We start from the raw sequence: 23,092 nt of genomic DNA on the forward strand, positions 1-23,092 counted from the left end.
ATGGGTCAGGTTGGAAAGGACCACAGTGGGTCATCTGGTCCAATTTTCCTGCTCTAGCAGGGTCATCCTAGAGCACATGGCACAGGATTGCATCCAGACGGTTCTTGGATACCTCCAGTGAGGGAGACTCCGCAACCTCTCTGGGCAATCTGTTCCAGGGCACAGTCACACGCACAGCTAAGAAGTTCTTCCTCACGTTCAGGCGGAACTTCCTGGGCATCAGTGTCTGCCCGTAGCCATGAAAACACACGCACAGCCATGAAACGCCCAGCGGCTGTCCCCGCTTTTGCCCAAGAGTCCACACTCCTACTTGGGGCGGCCCCGCGACTTGGTTTTGGGGACTTAACCTCCCAGGGCCCGCCGCATCTCCCCCAGCCATTCCGCCCCGGCGGGCGGACGGCGCCTCCCGGCGCTTCCCATCAGGCGCGGCGAGGGCAGCCCCGTGAGGGCCCCGCTGTTAAGGGCGGGCGCGGCGCCCCGCCCCCTTCTTTTGGAGCCGGGCGCCATTTTGTGCGCACGCAAGGTGAGCCTTGGGGCCGCTTCGCCGCTCCAGGGGGACACGGCGGGGACACAGGGACGGGGATCCGGGGGGGTGAATGTAGCCGGAGGATCGCGCGGGCCAGGGGAATCGCGCTGCCGGCAGGGGCGTGCGGGGGCCGCTGGCTCCGCTGGGGGTGGCACGGCACTTGTTAGGGCGCGGGAGGAACGCGAGCAGGCCGGCGGGCTGGAGTGCAGGGCGGGTGGGCCGGGCAGGCGGCTGCTGAGGGATCAGGGGGAAGGGCCGCCGAGGACCGGCCGTGGGTGGCAGGAGCGTGTAGTGGGCCCCACCGGAGCGGCAGCACGTGGCGCGGGGCCGGACATGGCGCGGGCCTCCGGCGGGGAGATCGGGACAAAAAAGGCGGCAGGAACGGCGTGTGCGCTTGGTGTCAGATTTAATACTGGCCGGTAAATGTGGTAGTGGAGATCGTGCCTTTTGAGTACCTCGTAAAGAGAGGTTGAGGGAGCGGGGAGTAGCCGACCGGGGGCAGAGGTTTCACGGATTTCACAGAATATTCTGAGTAGGAAGGTGTTTTTGGCAGGGGCACGTGGCAGGAGCATGAGACAACCGGCTGAAGTCAGAATGAGAAGCTCGGAGTGGATATAAGGGGAAAAATGTTCATCGTGAGAACATCCAGGCCTCCAGACAGGCTGCCCAGGGAGGCTGTGCAGTAGGGTCTAGAGGGAAAGCCATAGGAGGAGCGGCTGAGGTCACTTGGGAAGCTTCATTGAAGTTTACTGGAGGGGCAGATACTGATCTCTGTGGTGACCAGTGACAGGACGCAAGGAAATGGCATGAAGCTGTGCTAGGGGACGTTTAGGTTGGATATCAGGAAAAGGTTCTTCACCTGGAGAGTGGTTGGGCAGTGGAACAGACTCTCCCGCGAAGTGCTCACAGCACCAAGCCTGACAAGAGTTCAAGAAGTGTTTGGACAATACTCTCAAGCACATGATGTGACTCTTGAGTCATCCAGTACAGGGCCAGGATTTGGACTGGTTGGTTCCTTCCAACCCAGAATACTCTATGATCCTTTAAGGGTTTCAAGACTTGATGGACAAGGCCCCGAGTAGCCTTGAGATCTCATAGTATACCTTGCTTTAAGCAGGAGCTTGAACTGGGTGACTTGCTAGCATCAATTCTAACCTGAGTTACCCTGTGGTAACTGATTGCTGGTGATGTCTTAAATGAATAACATTACTTGGATTGACACAGCCATTTGGAAGCAGTGTCATTCTGAGTAGGCTTAAAGACTCTATTTTTCTGAAATACTTGAAAGTACTGTCAAATTTTAGGGAGTGAACTAGTAGTTCTGAATAATTTTCCTTAACTTTTACAGTAATCGGCCAAAATGACGAACACAAAGGGAAAGAGGAGGGGGACACGTTACATGTTCTCAAGGCCGTTTCGCAAGCATGGTGAGTATACTTTGCAGTAAGAACACTGCATCAGGTTACTCTGGGGAGCATTTGCGAAGCAGTGTCTTGTGCTAAAGGATTTCTGACAACTTGGGCTAAAAATTGTAGAACAGTATGCAGATAAACCCTCAGTTCTTACTGCAAATACATTGGTACTCTGACTGCTTGTCAGTAGTAACAATGCTGATTCTGTCCGTGCCCGAAAATTAATTTGAAGGTGAAGAAAATATTTCAACAGTTATTTAGACACAGCTTTTTGTGTCTGAGCAATAAGCAGTGATAACATTTGCATTTATAATAAAGTAGTAAATAACTTAATGCCTTTTCAACTTTGGCACTAGGAACACAATTAAAAGTTATTTTTCTTGAGTTGGATTTTTTAAAAATTGGAAATGTGTAAAAACATAATTACTGCTTTAAAAAGTTTGATCTTTGGGGTATTTAGGAAAATCAAATACATGATTTCTGTCCCCCATCCTTTTTTATGTGTGAATGTGAAACTCTTGGCTTTATAAGTATCCAAATTTGTATCTCTTAACAGGAGTTGTCCCTCTGGCCACCTATATGCGGATCTACAAGAAGGGTGATATAGTTGATATCAAGGTACTTTCTGCAGTGCTTCGTGGTTAAAAGCTAAAACAGTGTAGTACTATTCAGTCTCCAGTTTCTTGAGGTGTCTTTTTTTGTTACTTGGATCATGTGTGTCAACACAAGTACCCCCTGCTCACTTTCGGAGCAATACTGGAATGACAGTGCTACTGATCCAGTAGTAATGCTTCAGTATCACAGGCTGGTTTACATGGGGTTTTTATGTATAATTTGGCTGATGCTGTGTTCAGCTGAAAAACGTGAGTCAGAGATGCCATATCTAATGCTCGAGTTGCTGTGTGGTGCCTTTTGGCACTACTTTTGTAGGAACCTCAGCTGTCCCTTCAGTAGATATTGTGTTTTGCAACTTGAGCCTGCTCTTCCGAAGAGGTGTGATTTATGGTGGGGAAGCTCATAGTTACCTCTCTTAAAATAAATATGTACAGGGGTGGTAATTGCAAAGCCATATTAAAAGTAGAAACGAAGAAATAAATGTAAGGATACATCGTATATATTAATACAGGGGGAAAAGTGAAGTGGTGTTTCTATCACTTGATATTTTTTAGAATTTGTTTTTTAAAGTCAACTGTGTTTTCAAAATTAGGTTGTAGTGAATCTGAAAACATTTCACCAAGGACTCCTACTTTGTTGAATCCTTTGGTTTTGTTTGAAATGCTTTGTTCTTGTATCAGTCACACAGAAGATGGTGTATAATTTGCTTGTTTGTTGTTTGGCTGTTGGAGAATGCGCTCTTCAGAACTGACATTTCTTGATGCACTGGAGCTTGATGATGAATGTCTCTTGTGATTGCTTGCCTTTGCTGAAAGCAAAGTGATCAGTCATTTCACCGACACTGAAAGCAACCAGAATTGACATAGCAAAATTTAGTAGTCTTCAGATAGAAAATGCATGGTTATAAATTCTAACATATGGATAAAATAGGAGTATTTTTAAATAAATCTCAAATAATTTGAAACATATTTTAAATTACTTCTGAAAGAAAAATCCTTAATACTACTTTTTTTCCTTTTTTTTTCCATTTTCTTTTTTCCTTTCTAATTTTACTTCTTAACAGGGTATGGGTACTGTTCAAAAAGGCATGCCCCACAAGTGTTACCATGGGAAGACTGGAAGGGTATATAATGTTACTCAGCACGCTGTGGGCATTATTGTTAACAAGCAGGTTAAGTAAGTAATCAAATTCTGTGTATTGAAACTTCGCATTTGAGAAGGTTGTTCTGTAATTGCACCCTCCTTTCACTTTACCAGTTAGACAGTTATTGTCTTGATTGGTCATTCAAGGTGGGTAAAGTGAATTTCCTTTTAAAACCCAAGCAAATGATGCTCATTTGACTTGGATCCTGTCAGAGGAAACAGTTTTTATTTTTCTGAGTGGCATTTTAAGTGACATTACCTAATGGGTTTTTTTCAGCCAAACCTTCATGTTGGTACTGAAGCCCTTTTCAAATATTAGTTTGTAGCTGTATCCAGCCAGATTCAGCTGGATTTTGTACAGTTTAGTCAGAAAAAGAAAAGTTGGTATTGCGTTGCAGGAACTGGACTGGAGTATATTGGTGATAAAATTATTTGTTTGTATGCTACAAGGCTAAAATTATGTATTCTCCACTATTTTAATTTGAAATGGTCAACACATTGTTATATACTAATAGGCTTTTCATTATATCTGATGTGGATCTGCAGTTGTGTGTTTTGAGGTATTGCCCTTTAAAGAAAAATTATCTGTAATTGAGCTTATGAAGTTACTCATGTAAGGGCTGTAATTCTAGGTTTAAAGGGACCTGTTTTTCAAGTGCACTAAATTGAAAAGTGATTCCCTTTTTTAGGGGCAAGATTCTCGCCAAGAGAATTAATGTGCGTATTGAGCACATTAAACATTCCAAGAGCAGAGACAGCTTTCTGCAGCGTGTGAAGGAAAATGAAAGGAAGAAAAAGGAAGCAAAAGAAAAAGGCATTTGGGTTCAACTGAAACGTCAGGTAGTGTGTCTGTTGGGTTCACAGTCCTTCTGAGGGAGGTTAAATGTTTGAGTAGAGTGGCAGCACACAGTGCATCTGGATCGGAGCTGTGTGATACGTTTGGTGCCGCAACAGAACTGCACTTGCCAGGATGAAAATTGTAGTCTTGGCTGTGAACAAAGGGGCTGATGCTTCATGTTCTGTTGCTGATCTGCAGCAGCAGCTCTGGATGATTTCTAGGATCAGTAGTAGTGTCTTTGGCTTAGTTGAATTTTTAGTTGCAACAGGTTTTGTTGTAACCCTTTAAGGAAAGAATTAATAACCAGACTTCAGAGAGGAGGTAGCAGCTGTTGCTTCTGGAACCACAGGGTACATAACTCCACGGTCATTGGGTTGGTGACTTGGTGAGAGTAAAGTGTAGGTTTTTTAATTCAGCAGTGAGAGTCAAGCACACTTTCTAGCAGATAATTTTCTTAATGCTACTCCTTGAATCAAATTTTAGAGACTAGGAATGGTAAAATTTCTGTAATGTTTATATAATAAGGTGTTAAATGGTTGTCAGAATGTATTTTCTGTAAGTTTGCTTTTGAGCTTTAGTGCCATGAGTTTTCTTTTTTATTTTTCTGTTTACAGCCTGCTCCACCAAGAGAAGCACACTTTGTGAGAACTAATGGCAAGGATCCAGAACTGCTGGAGCCAATTCCCTATGAATTCATGGCATGATGCATGTATAAAAAAATAAATTAAAGATCTGGTTTTGGACAAGTGTATGTGATTGTGGCTGATTCACTTAGGGGTTTTTTGTGTTTGAACAGATGCTTTAGAAACCTTCTCTTTTATTGAAGTTTATTTATTTAACTTGCATTACCATGATGCTTAGTCATTTAAATCATTTGCAGCTTTTGCTGATGAGTTTAGTCATTTATATAGACTATACATCGTGGGAACACTGAAATCTGCTAGTGCTTAGTAATGATCATGAGGTAATATGAGAGGACATGGAATATTTCACCAGCAGACTTCAGAACATGTACCAAGAACTGTCCAGAGTCACTTGAAAGTTAAGCTTTTGGCTAAGGGGCCTCACAAATACCAAGGAATTGTGGAAGCCATTTTTGAAAACAACCTTTGGAGAAATGCCCATGGGCAGGTTTTGGTGGATTTGGTTTTTTCATCATTGTAACTTGTAAAAGAAGGATGTTTAGAACGTCCCTGTGCCAATAAGCATTCCTATAAAATAGTGGTCACTTAGAAACAAGGCTTTAATTCCAAACCTGCCAGCCTTTATATTTTGATATTTAACATTGTAATTGGCTAGCATAGCTAAACACTTGCATTTTGTATGTTTATTGCATGCCTGTTGGATGCTCTAATGCATTCCTCTCATTCTAGATTTATTGATACCTCACAAAAGCCCAGTGCTACCTGCACATTTCTTGAATGGAAGTCACCTTCAGCTGACTTATTTACTAAGTGCTGGTTTTGTCAGCTTTGTTTGAAACAGGGAGTGAAGCTTGCTAGAGACTGCTGAAGGTAACTTGCTTGGTTAGCCTTGAAAATGCATAAATTCAAGCCTAATTGTGTTGTAAATGCAGATAAATAGTATTTCACCTTTAAGTGTGATGTTGAGCAGTGCTTAGCTGCTTTGAGTAAGTGATGTAAAAATAATGTCTGTGTAAAGAGTAAAATACTAGAGAAGCAGGTGACCTCATTCCATTTGTAGGTATGGACTGTTGAAAGTTATTGAACAGTGAATTGCAGGGCAGCTGGTGAGTTTGGGCATAAGAAGTGGAGAAATGATGAGGTTTGTTTTTTACCTAACACACTCAATTGTGGGTGTTCCCATTCTTGTGAAATGTAGGTTTCAGACCTTGAATTCATAGTCAGGCTTGGCCTGGTGCTTAAGGGTGACAGGCTTTAGGTGCTGGAGCTTCCAGGTTCCAGTGAGCAGGTGCTGTTTGAAGTTGGAGCAGGCTCTGTAGATGGAATGACTTTAGGAGTGAGTTAAAGAAGGTGGAGCAAAGCTTACCCACTAGCAGACTGATACATGACACTAGTGCTGTATTTTGATGCCATATGTATTGGACGTGGAGTGCATCACCATCTCCAGAAGCCCTCTGTTGCAGCTTATGCACTTAGCTTTTATGGGCTTTTCTTGGAGTAGCTAAATATGTATTAAAACCTTCATCAGCTTCTTTGGCTTGTCGGTTTCCACAGGCATTTAAAATTGGTATTTGCCTCAAGCAAGATAAGCATCATTTTCCACTAGGCTTTGTGTCTGTAGGAATTAAGTGGGAGGCTTTATTGGGTACAAACTTTGGTGATGGTATTTTAAATTTGCTTCTCATTCATGCATGTCTAAGCTATTTTGGTTCTGTGTTTGGCTTGTACTCGTTTTTCAAAATCGCAGTGGATTAGCTGTAGCAGTATGATGAAATGATTAACATCATAAGTGGTGCGTAGTTCTAAACTTTTGAATTTATTTTCAGCTATTTGGAATAATGAGACTGGATAGTATTACAGTGGTCTTGTTTAAAAGCCCTGGTCCCAGAGGCGCTGTGCATTGCAACAGTTCTCTATTTAGTGTCTGTGTTTTTAAGGTCACTATGCCAACAGTAGTTGGTCATAAACACGTGTTTGAAATCTACATGTGGGCTGGGAAGAGAAGGAGGGAATGCTTTCCATGCTCAGGATTCCCAGAAGTGACCAAAAATGAAGCTGGTTTTGTACAGGAAGAGAGTAGGTTTTTTTGGGTTTTTTAGTGTTTGGAAATGGGACAAATTACCAAGGTGTAACCTGTCTTGGGTTTACAGACATTACCTGTTAGTTGCACTCAGTGGAGCAGTGGTGGTGGTTTTCGTGGTCATCTGAGGTTTGCAGAAGCACAGCCCAGACACTTACAGGTATCGGTACCTGCTGGTACCATGTGTTCAGCTGCCCTGTTTTTGCACAGTCCTGATGAAAGAGGGAGATCTGTGAACTGGGAAAAGGTATTGAAGAACTGCCTGTCAGGACATCTTTAGTCATGAGCTGAAGCATGAAGCATGTTTCTTTACAGGGTTTGGAGTCACAAGTTCCTACTTGCTCTGGAAGGGGTTTTACACACTAGAACCATAAGCTGTAACCGGTTCTCTGTGGTCATGTTCTAAGGCTGTGCCTAGTAAGCAAAAGCTTGCAGTGAGTGTGCCAGCTACAGGCTAGGTGTTTCCTCTCCATGCTGTGACAGCTGAATTCTCATTCCACGGTACTTTGCACATTTCACAACAGTTCTCCACAATTCTAAGCTATAGGCTTTTCATATAACTGGGGACGCCTTGAACTAGCAGAATTATAGAATCCTTTTTATCAGGTTCACAGTGTCTTCCAGTTCCCTTCTAACACAGAGACTTCATTATCCCAGAGCTGGTGGACAGGCTGTCCCTATGCAATATATGGAAAGAGTATTGCTTTGGGAGTTCAGCAAGCCATTACACTTCAGCGTAGTGCTTTGTGTCTGTTCCAGGGAGCCTAATTGGGAGATGGGGGCTGAGCTGTCTGCCCTTTACCTCCTCCTTAACTGCCTCAAACCTTTGCAGCTGGTTTCCTGCCAAGAGCCATGCCAAAATCTCCTGTTGTCTCCTAGAGAAGCAGCAAGGAAGCTGCTTTCTGAGCTGCCAGCTTTGTCCTTTTTAGCGGTGTGGCAACACCAGGATCTGAGGTTTGCTGAGGAGTGTGTAGGCAGTGTTGGGCTGGGAAGGTCAGTGAAAGAGCAGAAAGGACTGGGGAGGAGGAGGAACTGTGTCTGTGCAACGGGGCTGTGGGCTGAGGACCCCAGGAGGGAGCAGGTGAAGGGTGCAGACCTGAGCAGGGCAAGGGATTTGTAGATACCTCCAGCCCTATTCCTGGGGAGAGGCAGGTGAGCAGCTGCCAGGAGGACATGTAAGCAATTCATGCTTTTATAATCTTCCCATTGTATGTATTGGATGGAGTAAACAGTCTTGATGTTCTCCCCTTTGTCCTTCTCAGTGCAATCCTGGGCTCAGCATATTCATGGTCCTCGTGATCAAAAATATGGCTGGCATCCCAGACCCAGATGCTGTGCTGGGGTGTCAGCAGGGGATTACATCTAGGGGATACCAAGAGCTGTCCACACACCTGCCAGAGAAAGTGGCTTTCCCTATCCCAGCATAGGCAGGTCAGGTTCATCCTGTCCTTGCAGAGGCTGCAAGGCACCATGGGTTCCTGTAGTTCAGGCTGTGTGGTGAAAAAGACATGGTTAAACTGGGCCCATCATTGGGTAGGACCTCGTGACTCAGGTGCAGGTAGTGTTTTCCACAGGGCAGTGGCTTCCTATTGCTGCAAACACTTGTCCTCACATGGGAAGAAGGTACCAGCTGTTCCTTCAATGCTGAGGGTGGTGGTATGGAAGTCACGGATAATGAGCTTTTTGTGTCCATGCATCTGCCTCAGTGGATGTACTACCATGGTCTATGTAAGAATCAAGTTATAGTTGATGGTTATTTACACAGTCATAACCATCCTTGCTCAAGCCACTGGATAGGAACATTGCTCCCACCACCACCACCCATACAGCTCAGGAACTCAGAAATATAAAAAACTGGCTGAGGTTACTGATTCCATTTTCTACTGTTTGGAAGAAGAGGCTTTGGGTGATAGCCCCTGGGCCCTCAATCACCTTTTTGTCCATGCCCACTCTAAACTGGTTAGCCATTGATCAGCAGGAATTGGGGAATGTAAGGAATAGCTGCAGTCTTGAACATGGCCTCGTGCTCCTCTTGGTTCAGAGAAGTGTGTTGAAGCCATGGCAGCTCACAGCAGAAGTTCTCACCAGTGCTTCTGCACATGGAAGTGTTGTGCCTTTTGCTAGTGATCTTACATGGTCCTGCTAATACTAAGCCCAGAGTTTCTAGTTGACTCCACATTAGCAAAGACTCCCAGGAAAACTGTATATTTGGTTTCTTAGGAGAAAAAGGAGCTCCAGAGGTTCTCAAATGTCCTCCCTGCTGCAGTCACAGGAGTAAACCACCTACTCTCTCCCCCCAAAGTTGAACGTTACCAGAACTTGGAATAGGGAGGTGGGTCAGGCAGAAGTATGGCATACCTGGCACTGCGCAGTGTTGCTGTGGGAAAGGGGATAAGTGATAGACCATTAGGATAGTGGCATGGGCCATCTGCATAGGATGGCTGAAAGTACAGCCTGGTACTTCCAGGTGGGGCTTGCAGAGCTGAGAAAGGACAGGCTCCTTGGAATAGCTTTGAGGCTCACACATCCCAGGGATGCTTAGTCTGCAGAATGGAGACAGCTAATCTGAGCCTCAACTGCTTCGATTTACTGAGCTGCTCCTGTTGCACCTGGGTGGGTGTTGATGGAAAGATAATCTGTCACACCCTGGACATCTAATTCCTTCGCAGAGTGTCCTCCCTTGTACACTGTTCTCTCTCTGCTTGACCATCACCATTTGCCCTTTGGGGATGCTCTCAGGAGCAGGTAAGTCAGCATGAGTTCTGCAGCTGCCCAGAAAGGGGCAGCTCCTAGAGTTTTGGGAATGGTGGTTGCTTAATGCTACTGCTTTACAGCTCAATGCCTGGGAACTATCTGCCTGGAATGGACTTGTTTCAGTAGCATTCTCTAAGAGGCATACTCTTGAGAGCTCTTTCGTAAAGAAATGTATAGAAATAGCTGGTGGAGGCACTGTGAGTGAGGCCAAAGACAAAGGATCCTATGACAATAGGAGCAGAAGACAGTAGCAGGAACATCTGGAAATCAGAAGCTTTTAGTGATACATGAAAAATGTATTTTTAGAAAGAAAAGAGGTCTCTGGCATGAAGGGGGGTGAAGTAGAAACTTTAGAGGCAATGGGTTTTTGAGGTTAAAAGGGCCCTTGATGTTACCATAGGGGTTCTTAGGCTCTAGAGTGACACAGATAATCAATAGCCCTTCTTCCGCCCTGCTTTTCTTCAGATCCTACGTTAACTGATGTTAATTAGCATGGTTTTAGCTACTGTGGAGTGTGTGTAACCCTTCAACAAAGAGCAGTGTGGAACTGTCACTGGTACAACATTTCTGGGGCACCAGGGGCGAATCTTTAAACAAAGCAGAGCACTGGCAGGGGGGTATTTGGTCCTCTGGCTGCTGCAGGGCACAGAGCTTGAGCTGTGCCTTAGCTTCCTGCATGAACTCTGCGCCCATGGGAAGCAGGTAGCAATTCCTCATCATCCCTGTCCCCACAGTGCCAAGAGTTCACTTTCTCAGGAACATTCTCTCTGGTAGGCCAGAGAGAAACGCTGGCAGCGTTATTTGGTGCCCTCGTTCTGAGTTTTCTTGTCACTGGAGGCACTGGGACTGAGGATGTCCGAAGAAGTGCACAGGAGGTCAGGTACTGAGGCTCTTGCAAGGATGCGGAGAGAAAGATGGAGGGGGGAGACAAGGAAAGTGTGGAAAAACGACTTGTCATTGCATGCATCTTCTGAGAACTGTATTGAAAGTGGGGGGAAGGTGACCTAGTGCAGCACCAGTGCACAGCCCCACTTCTGCCAAGATTCAGCTCAGTTGCCTGTGTGTGGGCATCCAGGGCCACGTGGGCTGCCCTTGGGCATCAACCCCACAGCCAGGGCCCAGCAGGTCCCACAGTAACTCCATCCTTCAATATTGTGAGATCACTCCTTTTGGGTACCAACCACTGGCCTCTTTTGTGTTGTATCCTGCTGGCATATGCTATCTCCTTGATAAAAATGAAAGCAGCCTTTGAATGGGTTATCTTGTAAGCACTTACATGCTTACAAAGCAGCGCACAGCAGAAGCAGCTTTGCTGAAGCCTGGGAAACGGTTTGCAGAGACTGAAACATCCCCACAGCTGCTTGCAGGTTTGAGGCTCATTTAAGGGCAGCCTGCAGTGGAGAACCTTTCTTCTCTGAAATTCTTCCACTTCAAAAATCCAAAGGGCCCAATGAAGAACACTTAGGTTTCAAGGGTTTCAAAGGTTGCTTGATCCACAAGCTGGGATTTCAAGACGGAATGGAGGAATGTGTCCGGGTGCAGAAAACAAAATAGTCTGAGGTATAAGAATAAATCATTTCCTGCAGAAAACAAAATAGTCTGAGGTATAAGAATAAATCATTTCCTTTTTTTCAGACTCGAATCCTTTGCTGTAGCAAGGGTGATACATAAAGCTGGAGCCTGTTGCAGTGGTTGGGGCTGGTTTGGGGTGTGGAAGTGCACATCCCAGACCTAGTGAGGCTTCTGCTGGCATCTGTCCGCCTGCCTCGGGCCGGGGCGGTGCACAGCAGGGTGCTGCAGTGCCTGCCCCAGACTTGGGCCACAGGTTGCAGGGGCTGCCCGGGCTCTCCCCCAGCCCACTGGTGCCTGCGCTCACCGCGGCCACCCCACGCCTTGGGAACAGGGAGGGTGGCGGGGAGGAAGGGGCAGGGGTAGAACCAGGGTGGGCAGCGGGGGGTGCCACTGAGGGGCACGTGGGGAGAGTGGGGCGCTGGCGGGGGCAGCTCGGGGGCTGCGCTGTTCCCGGGAGGCGGTGCCGCGAGAGCGGTGCGGTGCTGGCCGCCGGAACCTTTAAAAGGCGCCGTGGGCCCCCGCGGCGGCCGGCGCTGCCGCTGAGGCCGAAGGGAGACGGTCCGAGCTCCCGCAGAGGAGTCAGGCGCTCTCCCATGCCCTGCCGAGGCATGTCGCCAGCCCCTTCTGGGCTGGTCGCCCATCGCCGAGTGCCCCCCGGGGCCGCCCGCGCCCAAAGTCCGGCTGCGTTGTGCTGGGGGCGGCCCCCGCGGTGGGGGGGTCGGTGCAAGAGGCGGTGAGTGCGGGGGGCGGGGGCTGCCCGGCCGCTTCCCTCTGTCCATCTTTACACTCGTCCGTCCCTCCTTAACGGGCGGCGCCGCTCTGTGTTTCAGCGGCAGATGCGTGGCGAGTTCCTGACGAAGCGCTTCATCGGGGACTAGAGGCCGCAAACACAGGATGAGCGCGGGGGGCGGGCGGGGCGGGCGCGGCGGGGGGCCGCGGCCTCGGCTCACGGCTCTCTGCTCCCCAGGCAACCTCTACTCCCGGCTGATCCATCTGGAGGGGGACCACGTTGCCGTACAAATCCAAGACACGCCGGGGTGCATCCAGGTACGAAGATGCTTTGGGTCGATCGGTTCTTCTCTGCCACCCAAAGGCTCAGCTTTTGAGCCCAAATTTCATACATGCCCAGACGTAGTCTCCTGAGGCAGAGCTCAGGCTTCCCTTTGGACCTGCTTGACGATGCTGTCTATGATATAGGCTTTATACTTCACCACCCAATGCCGAATCTGTGTTCTGTTATATTGCAGATGCAGGAGGACTGTGTGCAAGTGCTGGACTCCCTGTCCAGGTGTGTGAAGTGGGCAGAGGGCTTCCTCCTGGTCTACTCCATCACAGACTACAGCAGCTACCAGTCAGTCCAGCCGCTCTACCAGCACATACGGAAGGTCCACCCAGATGCCAGGACTCCCATCATTATTGTGGGGAACAAAGCAGACCTCCTCCATGCCAGGCAAGTACAGGCGAAAGAGGGACTACAGCTGGCAAACGAACTAGGCAGCCTGTTCTTGGAAATCTCCACGAGTGATGACTCCCAAGGCGTCTGTGATGTCTTCCAGTATCTTTGCAAGGAGGTCAGCAAACTACAGCATACCAGCAGCATGGACAGGAGGCGGTCGTCCATCATCCCTCGGCCCAAATCTCCCAACATGCAAGATCTAAAGAGACGTTTCAAACAGGCTTTATCTTCCAAAGTCAAATAAACCTCCCAGTGAGATCCTGTGTGACTCAATAGACTTTATTTTTGTAAACTAGTTAATAAAAATCTTTATTTTTTTACTAATGCCAGCAGTATAGAAGTAAGTGTGTCGAGGCTTGCAATTTCCTTGCCATTTTTTCATTTGACTGGTTGGGTTAATTTTACCAAAAAAAAAAAAAAAGGCTACGTAGCAACTAAATAGAAGTAGTTGGAGAATGGGAGTTTTTGCCTGGAGGTTTTGATTCCCTTTCTGTTTTGGGCTGGGATTTGCTGTATTATGCTACTCAAATGATTTTTTTTTTGAGGCCTTGGTTTCCTGTTTGTAAAATGGGAGTGATAATGTTGTAAGTCACCTGCCTTTTTAAAGTGCTTGGAAAGCTTTGGTGGAAAACTTTTTAGGAGAAGAAAAAAAAAGCTCTATTCAACATGAAGATATGAAACTGTCTGTAAGAATGCTGATTATAACAGGACTGATTTCCTCTCTCAAAACTGCTGTTTTGCTTGCACCTGTAATAGCCTCAATGCTGATAAGCTGTTAGGAGTGAGTTCCAATTTCTGATGTGCTTTAGCGATCTGTTCCACAGAATTAATCTTTTAAGCCTCAAGCACTTGACAGGAGGCTTGAGTTTCTCCTACAGATTACCGTGGAACAAAGTGCTGAGCAATCCGCAGCAGAGGAGTGTGTGGGATGACTGTTGCTTTCTCTGGAAATGTGTGATAGGAAGGTCTGATGCGTAGGTTCCCTGAACAGAAAATAGCTACATTTAAAAGGAATCACATCTTTATCTTCCCCAGGGTAATTTTGTAGCTATTGGAAACAGGTCAGACTTTTTACTCTTATTTCACATAAACTGTAAACCATACCAGAATGGGGTTTATTAACTGTTTGCTGGATGTCTGAGCATGGAATGTGGGTTTTGCTTTTCAAGTATGCCTTTGAAATATCTATGTAAAAAATAAAGCTGTTCCATGCTGAGTCGAAAGTGTGGAAGTGGATTAATCTGTACAGGGCAAACTGCTGTCCCCACTTGAACACAACACAAGTAAGACTTTATTTTTTAAAATCTCATAGATTAGGTCCAAAGACCATTTCCTTTCATATGGAAAGGCAAGTAGCTGCTGTGCCTTGCAGTGAGGGGGCATTCTCTGTTGTTTCTGCCCCCTGAGACTTGAAGCTTTCTGGGCCACCTCCACTCTTCATCTGCAAATGAAAGCCTTCCTGATGGTGGTAATTGAGGGATAGGTGACAGAGCAAGGTAAAGATTATGCTCTTAGTAGAAGCATCGGAGGCCTGTGTTAGCACTGGGTAGGGGTATGGGATGCCAGCAGCATTATTTCTCAGGCCCTGTGCTGCTCTACCAAAGGGAACAGGAGAGCTGAAAGGGAGGCAGCTCCAGACCTGCAGGAACAGACTGAAACTGGGACTTACAACTGGGTCAAACACTTGGAGTTAATTCATGTCAAAAGCATAGTGACAGCCTGGACAAATCAAAGTATTGTTTAAACGTGTTAATACATGTGTTAACATGTAAATGTGTTAACACATATTAAATATTTCTTTTCTGGGAGAGTTGCTCTGTCAGGCCCAGGATACTGAGCTGGGGTGTCAAAGGGGGCAAGGGGATAAGGTTGGTGAGAATGAGCACATCCCTGGCAGACTTGCACTCATCATACAGGCCACACGTTCATGGGGAAATTAGACTTTAGGTGCCCCTGGCTACCCCTGGCAAAGCAGAAGCTCAGGGGCTCACTGTGGTACATGGGGAGAATTTGTACAGGAGTCAGTGGGCACGTGATGGGCAGGGATAGGCAAGAGCAGGAGGGTAAAGAGTCATTTGCCCAGTCTCTTTCTCATATGGGGAGAGGCTGAAGAGATGGCCCTTGCTGCATAGGCACCCACGTTCAGATCAAGGTGCAAACCCTTCCATCCTCTCCTCACGCGTCTCATGCTCTTGGGCTGTTCTGGCCACATATCAGGGGCAGGTTGAGCCTCTTGGGGATGTAATGCGGAACCTGGCTGACTAAAGCAAGCCCATGGCAGGGAGGGAGGGCTGTTCTGTCTTTAGCCTAAGGCAGCAGCTGACTTGGGCCATTCTGAATAACACTTTTGGATACAGGTGCATAAATTAGACATTTATGCTGTTTGTCTGAATTTGCCTTGGCTGATGCAGATCTACCTTCACCCAGTTTTCCACCATGAGCTGAGAGCAAAAGCAGAGAAGGAGTCTGCTGGGTCCCAGCTCATTTTGCGCCAGCACCTTCTTCAGTCCTGAGTGAGCAGGCAAAGAGGGGCACACCAGGGCAGGAAGGAAAAGTGCTAGCAGAGGAGCTCCAAAGCCTTTTCTCTCCTGAGTCACTTATGCCCTTCCTACTGAATACTTGCCCTCACCAGTCTCTAAGCCCTTCACACAGAGGCCAGGGTGGCTTCAGGAGGGTTAGTGGAGCATAGCTTGGCCTTTCTTCTTTATCAGAGGAAAATATGCAACTGCCTCCTTCCTCCCACCACCTCCGCTATGAAACAGAATCACAGCAATTTTCCCTGACAAGACGGATGAGTGGGTTTTCAGAAGCAGGAATATGTTCGGCATCATGCATTATTATGGCTGCTACTACATCAGCATCTCCCCCCTCTTGGACTATTTTGTCTAGTTAACTCCAAGCTCTGAAATCATCCAGTAATGCTTTAAGACTTCATGAATTTTAAAATAGCAGCTGCCATCAACCTGTTCTGTGTGCTTCAGTTTAGGAGCTGCAGATCCCTAGATAGGGATAGGAATGTTTTCTTCAAAAAGCTTTATGGGTGTCCCTTCACTTTTTGTCCTACTCAAGTGACTGGACCCAGGCTACTTCCTCAGTGTCTCTTGACAGGCACTTGGCTCTCAGCACATGTGATTGTCAGTGCTGAAGGTTCATGCTTTATTCTGTGGTTTGCTCATATGAAGGCCCGTGGATAGACAAGACAGACTGTGAACAAGGACTGTGTGCACACTAAGGGCAAGAGTGGGTTCAAGCTTCAGATAGGGAACAAAAGTGTTCAAGGTTTGGATGGATGGATGGATGGATGACTAGGAGCAAATCTGCATCCCATGCTGGGACCTCCTGTAAAATGATTTTATTCCTGGGGGACTTAATTAGCTTTTGGCGAATCTGCTGTTTATCTTGGAAGGTATGAAGATATTCAGAATAAAGTCCTTTATGCAAAGGTGACCTTTCGTGCCAGTTGTTGCACTTGGCATTTGACTGCTAGTGATTCACACCAGTATAGCAGCAAGATCTCTTCAATTTCTTCTGAAGTGATGATCACAAGTCAGTTGTCCTTCTAGAAGCAACATCTCTGGGGGTGATGCTGTTGTTGGGTCACTGCACTGAAGTACATACTGTCTTCCTGAGGTGTCTTCAGAGTGATGTTCCTGAAAAGCTTATTATGAGTGAGAGCATGGCTCTCAAAACAGCAGATCAGCTTGGATCTGGGGTAATTAGTGGCAATTCAGATTTCCAGAAAACCCTACTGATTCTCAGACTTGTTCCACCAGTCTCCTCATTTCACCTATCTAGAAAGGAGAAAGCAAAGCCTTTTTATTGAAAATGGTTTTGAGAAAATTGGTTTATGAAGTTTTCTTCCTGCATTCAATGCTTGATGCTCTTGACCGAAAGAAGTACAAATACATATTGTGACTTGTTATGCCAGTGTATATTGTGGACCATAATCAATTATATACTATCTTCCCACGCTACCAAAAGAAAAATTAGGATATGGAGATTGAGCGTTCATTCCACTGCCCTATGATACTTGATTTACAACTGAAAAGCTTTGTAGTGAATTTTGCATAATGATTACAGAACTTCATGGATGTCATAACTGCTGTTTTGAAAAGTGTACTTGGTAGTTTGGTATCCATGTTTTTCTTTTGTGACTGAAAACAGCCATCCCTAGAAGCCATGAGAGGCCCTCATGGTGTGAGCTGCTGTGTGTAGGTGGCTGCTTTAGCCCCATGCTTCCTCCTCTGGGCTTTGCTGGACAAGTGTTTGGGCAAAGGCATCTGCCCGAGCTTGCAGGGTCATGGTTCAGCAACTGTATTTTGCTCTTGATCTGTGCACAATATTGCCATTAAAATGTATCTGTCCAGGAAATTGTGCAAGGTTATTTGTCAGCCTGCATTACTTGGAAGTGGTAATTAATTCTTAAAGCTGGAATATTTCTCTTCTGAGGTATTTGGCTCTTTCCCCGTTACTAAAAACATCATCTTCTCAGGTTTCAAATGGTCCTTGCAAACATTTAATAGTAATTTTATCCCTTGGGATGGTAAACCAATATAAACAAATACTGTTACTGGCAGCACCTCTGAGAAGAGAGGACTACATTCTCTGCCTGCTGGGGCAGTGAGGTGAACTACAAACTCTGGACCTGCAGCTGATACTTCCTTCCCCTTCTGCAAACAAAGCCCAGTGCAGGCAAAGCAATACGCCTGTTGTCTGGGGCTCAGAGCCTGACCCCTTCCATGAGCCTTTAAGAGCAAGGTTTTATCTGAAGCACATTCAGCAAGCAGACCTCCCACTGATACCATTTCTTTTTTTTTGGTATTAAGAAATTCAAAGGTCTCTTTAACCCTAGATCTGGGAGAATCCTGACCAGTGCATGAATCATGGAGAGACCACAGTGGCAGCAGCATGTTAACGACAGCCCCTTAGGATCTGAGGCAGCTAAGGTGGTGTTGCCTACCTGTAACACAATAGCAGGCAATAAACATGGATGTGATTAGGTGTTTGGGTGAAAATATATTGTTTGCACTCAAATGCTGGGAAAGAAAAGGCCAGGCTGTTATCCCACTATGTAGAGCCCTTCCCAAATCTTCGTTCGCGAAGCCTAGCCAGGATATCCCACTGTGTCCAGCACCAGTAACCACTCCATCAGCACAGGCAGGAGGAACATTTCAGGATTTTATATCAGAACCATGACTTTTTTTACCCTTTGTCTTATCCCTTCATGTCTCAGACAGCACATAGAGGCTAAACCAGAGAACTTTGTTTGGGTTTATTGCATTCTTTAAGGTGCCCTGTATCCTATTCAAGTGGCAATGTCCCTGCATACTTAAAACACTTTGGTCAAGAGGGAACTTTTACATCTGCCCAAGTACTGCTCACATATGGGCTATTAAAAAACCCCTCCTAATGGGCTGGTTTGTAGCTGCTGCACAATAAGGCTTTGGCTGTAATTAAAATGTGCAGATGAGATACAGCACCTGCTCTATTCCCGAGGCTCCCCATTCCTTGGCCACCTAGCAGAGGGAAAGGTGTCTCATCATTTTAAGGAGGGCCTCAAGAAAGCACTGGTGCTTCTGCAGTGAGCACAATCAGGTGCAATTCTGCAGGTGGGTTTGACCCCATTTTCCTTCAAACAGGTACCAGGAAATGATTTACTATTAAAAAGGTTTATAAAATGTCATATCTGGATGTTTATGTTTTTTCAGGACAAAGCAAATGGATGCAGATGGAGCGTGACTTCTGGAGACCCTTTAGCATTTAAACAGTTAGTCTGAATCTCACATGCCTTTCTCATGCCAATGATCTTGGTGTAGAAGAGCCTATCTAGAATTAAGGGCTACTGATAGGAGGCTGAGGTCTGTGCTAATTTAGGCTCATACCTTGAAGATAAAATATGCATCTGATTGTTGAGGTGACTGCTAATTTTAGCTCTGGTGTTGAATAATGGAATAGCATTAACAGACTGATATAAACCTGTCCATATTTCTTACTCAAAATTGCCATCTCAGTAGTGAAACAGCCATCTTTGATTTTGCCTAGATGCTAAAGAACACTGCACAATACATATGCATGCAATTAGGTTAATGTGAGTGAACAAAGAGATATTGCCTAATATAGATACAATTCCAAGAACTGATGTATCAAATGCAATGAATTGTTTTCTATGGCTTTTGATTGTTTCAGGGATTTCTAAGCACACTTGCTTAGAAGACATTATAGTCTATTTACCTGCGTTAATGAGATGTTCAGATATGAAACTGATAAAATATAAGCAAGATATGGATACTGAGTTTTATTTTAATCTGGGCACTGAGCTGTCTTGCTACCTTCATTGTCCTCTTGCACAGTAAGGAGAAAACACAGGAGGAAATTGGGATTTTCAGGGGTCCACCTTCGTGGGGCACATCAGAGGAGAGGTAAGAAGATGTCACTTCTGCCCCCAGCCACACCACACAGGCACGTGCCTGCGAGCTGTACAATGGGAACTGACAATTATAAAACCTTCTTGCTTATGTGGAGGCAACACAGTGGGCTCCACCTTTGCTTGTGCCCTTCCTGGTCTTCAACATCCTCCCAGTAGAGAACTGAGCTGGCAGACATGACTTAGCCACAAGAGAGGTTTCTCCTGACGATCGAAAGTCTCCATGATTGTGCCTATGCTGCCAGCTGAAAGAGAGCTGGAGACTGAATTCTGGTCCCTGTGAACTATGGACTGGTCCATACCCACTCTCCATAAATCTAATTGTCCCTAGATTTGGCTGGGCTACATGAAATAGCATTCAATCTTGGGACTCTTCTGGGCCCTCTGGGATACTGAGGTCCTTAATGATAATTTTTTGCATTTTTTTCTTACCCCCTGCAGTACAAAATATCCAAAATTATTTGAAAGCTGTGTTTGAGCCCATGAGAGCGGTATTTTTAGCATGCAAAACAGGCTTTGTGTTGTCTTGTGTGAGGCTTATGGAGGCCTTTTAGAGTGCAATGCCCAATAGAGTCCTGCTAAAGGTTGTGTGGGAAGAACCTAGCACCACCTCGTCCATGCTGTCTTTTGGGAGACAACTTGTGGGAATCAGCAGTTCCTAGGGCAGTGATGGGCACTGGCTTGGAGGGAGCTGGCTGGGCAACCCACAGAAAAGCTAGGCAGTGAGCTGTCAGCTGGAGAAGGTGGTCAGAATTCCATCACTGGGGTCCACTCCGTGACCCTCCTTCAGGCCCCTTAAGAGACAAACCTGTTCATTCCAGTGAAGCCCAGGATTTCTCTATATAGCTGCCACTACTGTGGAGAGTTTGGCTTCGTTGTCATTGTCATTCCCCTTCATGTAGGTGCAGGCTGGTTTTAGACCTCTCCTAAACCACCTCTTTGACAGACTACCTAAACCCATGTCCCTCAGCATCTCTTTGTGGCCACTGACTATCCAGTGGACTTTCTTCAGTTTCTCAGTGACCTGTTGAAGTGTGGGTCCTAACATGGGACAATGTTTTGGTGGCAGCTTTGGCAACACCGAGTAGGAAGGGATTAATAACTACGCTCTGGTTGCCAGTCATATTGCTCTTAATGCATCTCCAGTGTATCATTTGCTTCACTCGCATTGAATTCTTACTGAAGTCTCATAGCAAAACCCAGATCCTTTCCTGCACTGCTGTTATGTAGGCAGAAGTATGCCATCCTACACCAAAACATAGGGTTTGCACTGCCCTTGTTGAACTCTGAGGGGTTTCTATTGTCATAGGTCCCAAGTTTCTCAAGGTCCCTCTGGACTGACTCTCTACCAGCTCTGCCAAATGTTAACAGTTGTCATTGCTTCTAATCTACTATCATCTGCAAATGTGCTGAAAGTGCCCTTTGTGTCATTGGCCTGGTGACTGATGGAAATATTGAACAATATCAGCTCCTGTCTCATTCTATGGGGTCCTCTGTTCATTACTGGTTGCCAGATGGCCCATCACAACTTTGATTATTATTCTTTGACCTAATGGTCTAGCTAATTTTCAGTCCATCTAACAATTAGTTCATCCAATTCATGTTTGCTCGGGTTTTGTATGAAAATGCTGCAGGAGAGTTTCCAGTTGTCAGAACTGTCCCTGGTGATGGACAGCAGCCATGAAGTCACATCAGCACCCTCAGATGAATCCCATCTGCTCACCTGGATCTGAATACTTACAGCTTGTCTAGATAGACCTTCATTTGTTACTCCTCCTACTGGTTGTTCCCCTTCTCAAATCATGCTGGACATGTGAAGGTATGGGAGTAAGCATTGCTAATGAAAATTTATGCAAAAAAAAGGCATTCAATGCTTTGGTCTTTTTGCTTATCCTCTGTCAGTGGGTTGTCTCATGCATTTGTTGGCAGACTCACAATTTCTCCACACTTGCTTTTGCTGCTAAGGTATGTGTAGCAACCCTCATGTTTCTCCTTGTCCCTCGGCAGCCTAAGCTCCAGCTGGGCTTTGTCCTTTCTGATTTTGTCTCAGAGTGAATTAACAATGCTTGCAAGCTCTTTTTGGTTGCCTGCCTGTGTTGTTATCTCTTGTTTTGCATGTCAGTTGATTGAGAAGATACTTGCTTAGACAAACTCCTGCACAGGGGCATGGTTTGCTCCTAAACTGTCATTTTCATATTCCCTGGCCTAAGGTTACTATTCTCTGATCTCCCAGGCTTTCAGATGGGCTTAGAGTGTCAAGTCATAAGAATTCCTCCTTGGGATCCCACCTCCAGACTGCAATCCCCCATCTGTTTGCACTTTGGGCTCATGGCACCAGCTCTTTTGCAAACTACTGTACTGTTAAGGAGACTTCCTTCCCTCAGGCATTTCCATAGCTCAGCTCCTTCTTTGTGGGGCTTGTCTTCTCTCCTCCATGTCAACTGTAGAGAAGACAGCAAGTAATTGATATAAACTCCAGCATGGGGATTTAGGCCAGAAATTTGGACATAATTTCTAAGGGTCTGGACAGTTAGATCTGGAAAAGGAGCACAGGAATCCCATAAAATTTCACCCTTCAGAATTTTTAAGAACAGTCTCTCTCTATATATATCTATGTAAAAAAAGAAAAAAGAGGGCAGTGTGGTTATATGTTCCTTCTCTGAGTTTGGAAAAGCTGGATGAATTTCTGAGCCCCGCTCAGCCTCAGATTTCTGTCATCTCTTCAGTGTAGTATCTGCTTTGTTCACCTGTGAGTCTCTGCCCATTTCAGCTCCTTTCTCCACATGACCAGGTCCTCAAGGGCACTCACATTTTCTGGGCTAGAGAAATACATTTCATTCCTTCACTATCAGGGGCTCTGTCTCTTCATGGTCAGGAGATCCATCTCTTCATGGTTTGAAACACAATGGAGACACACTAGTGGATGCCTATGAGCACACAAGCTCCTTGGAGAAATGGACTGTTATCCTCCCTTGGGGAGGGCTGAAGGCTGCCCACCAACCCATCAGCTCCTTCCTGGAGTACCCAGAGAAATGCAGGGAGTTTGCACTGCTGAGCATGAAGGGGAATTAGAAAAATAAAACAGAACAAGTCTCCCCCCAGCATGGTTGCCCCCCCCCCTGCCCCCCACTGGGACTATCAGGGGCAGGGGTGGAACTGGCACTCTTCCTCTGGATGCTGGAGTAGCTCCTATCCAGGGGGCCTACCCATGCTCTCAAACATGACCATCTGCTGTGGCTTGGACAGTGCCAAGGGGCATTTTTGATGACTTAATTTAGAGAATTACTCAACAAATACCAGCAGAAAGCTGGTATAATTGTCATAATTTCCACTCTCAGTAGTAACACCTTTTTGTCCTCCCCATGTCAAAAGGCAACACAGCTGTGCCTTTGGTCCTGCGGTCAGAACACTTTCTCCATCTCCCACTCAGCAGCATATCATGTAAATGTTGAACCACCTCATTAATCATCATCAAGTGCGGGATGTGGGACTCTGTACTCGCTGGAGAGGAAAGCCATGGAGCTCAGGGTGCATCTTGACTCCCCAGGGGAGCCTTCAAGGGCTGCCACTCTCACAAGAGCAGAAGCTGCTCCCACCTGTGCTACCCACCCTCTTCTTCCCTCAAAGC

At 46.1% G+C, this 23,092-nt stretch overlaps 2 protein-coding genes and 1 non-coding gene across 3 annotated transcripts; all 3 read left to right on the top strand.

Moving 5' to 3' along the window:
* The first annotated feature begins 430 nt into the window (after window positions 1–430).
* RPL21 (ribosomal protein L21) lies at window positions 431–5,285 on the top strand. Its single transcript, XM_018071306.2, has 6 exons — window positions 431–523; window positions 1,875–1,953; window positions 2,495–2,556; window positions 3,617–3,729; window positions 4,386–4,536; window positions 5,149–5,285. Exons 2-6 carry the CDS (start codon window positions 1,887–1,889, stop codon window positions 5,236–5,238), a joined length of 483 nt encoding a protein of 160 aa, XP_017926795.1. The 5' UTR covers window positions 431–523; window positions 1,875–1,886; the 3' UTR covers window positions 5,239–5,285.
* LOC112841044 lies at window positions 3,789–3,920 on the top strand. The gene has a single exon (XR_003212688.1). It is a non-coding gene; the product is annotated as a small nucleolar RNA SNORA27 (small nucleolar RNA).
* Window positions 5,286–12,478: 7,193 nt separating the features above from the next.
* Window positions 12,479–14,256, top strand: RASL11A (RAS like family 11 member A). The gene is made up of 2 exons (XM_029960904.1): window positions 12,479–12,631; window positions 12,832–14,256. Exons 1-2 carry the CDS (start codon window positions 12,479–12,481, stop codon window positions 13,282–13,284), a joined length of 606 nt encoding a protein of 201 aa, XP_029816764.1. The 3' UTR covers window positions 13,285–14,256.
* Window positions 14,257–23,092: the final 8,836 nt, after the last annotated feature.

The sequence above is a fragment of the Manacus vitellinus genome, unplaced genomic scaffold (genome assembly GCF_001715985.3).
Source record: "Manacus vitellinus isolate BGI_N305 unplaced genomic scaffold, ASM171598v3 scaffold_2_pilon, whole genome shotgun sequence".
In the NCBI taxonomy this organism is placed as follows: Eukaryota; Metazoa; Chordata; class Aves; order Passeriformes; family Pipridae; genus Manacus; species Manacus vitellinus.

What these genes read in the sequence shown, in the direction of transcription:
- RPL21 (XM_018071306.2), top strand. Translation starts at nt 1,887, where the DNA reads ATGACGAACACAAAGGGAAAGAGGAGGGGGACACGTTACATGTTCTCA. An exon ending in GTGATATAGTTGATATCAAG is followed by an intron (nt 2,557 to 3,616) that starts GTACTTTCTGCA and finishes ACTTCTTAACAG; the next exon opens with GGTATGGGTACTGTTCAAAA. An exon ending in ATTGTTAACAAGCAGGTTAA is followed by an intron (nt 3,730 to 4,385) that starts GTAAGTAATCAA and finishes TCCCTTTTTTAG; the next exon opens with GGGCAAGATTCTCGCCAAGA.
- RASL11A (XM_029960904.1), top strand. Translation starts at nt 12,479, where the DNA reads ATGAGCGCGGGGGGCGGGCGGGGCGGGCGCGGCGGGGGGCCGCGGCCT. An exon ending in ACACGCCGGGGTGCATCCAG is followed by an intron (nt 12,632 to 12,831) that starts GTACGAAGATGC and finishes GTTATATTGCAG; the next exon opens with ATGCAGGAGGACTGTGTGCA.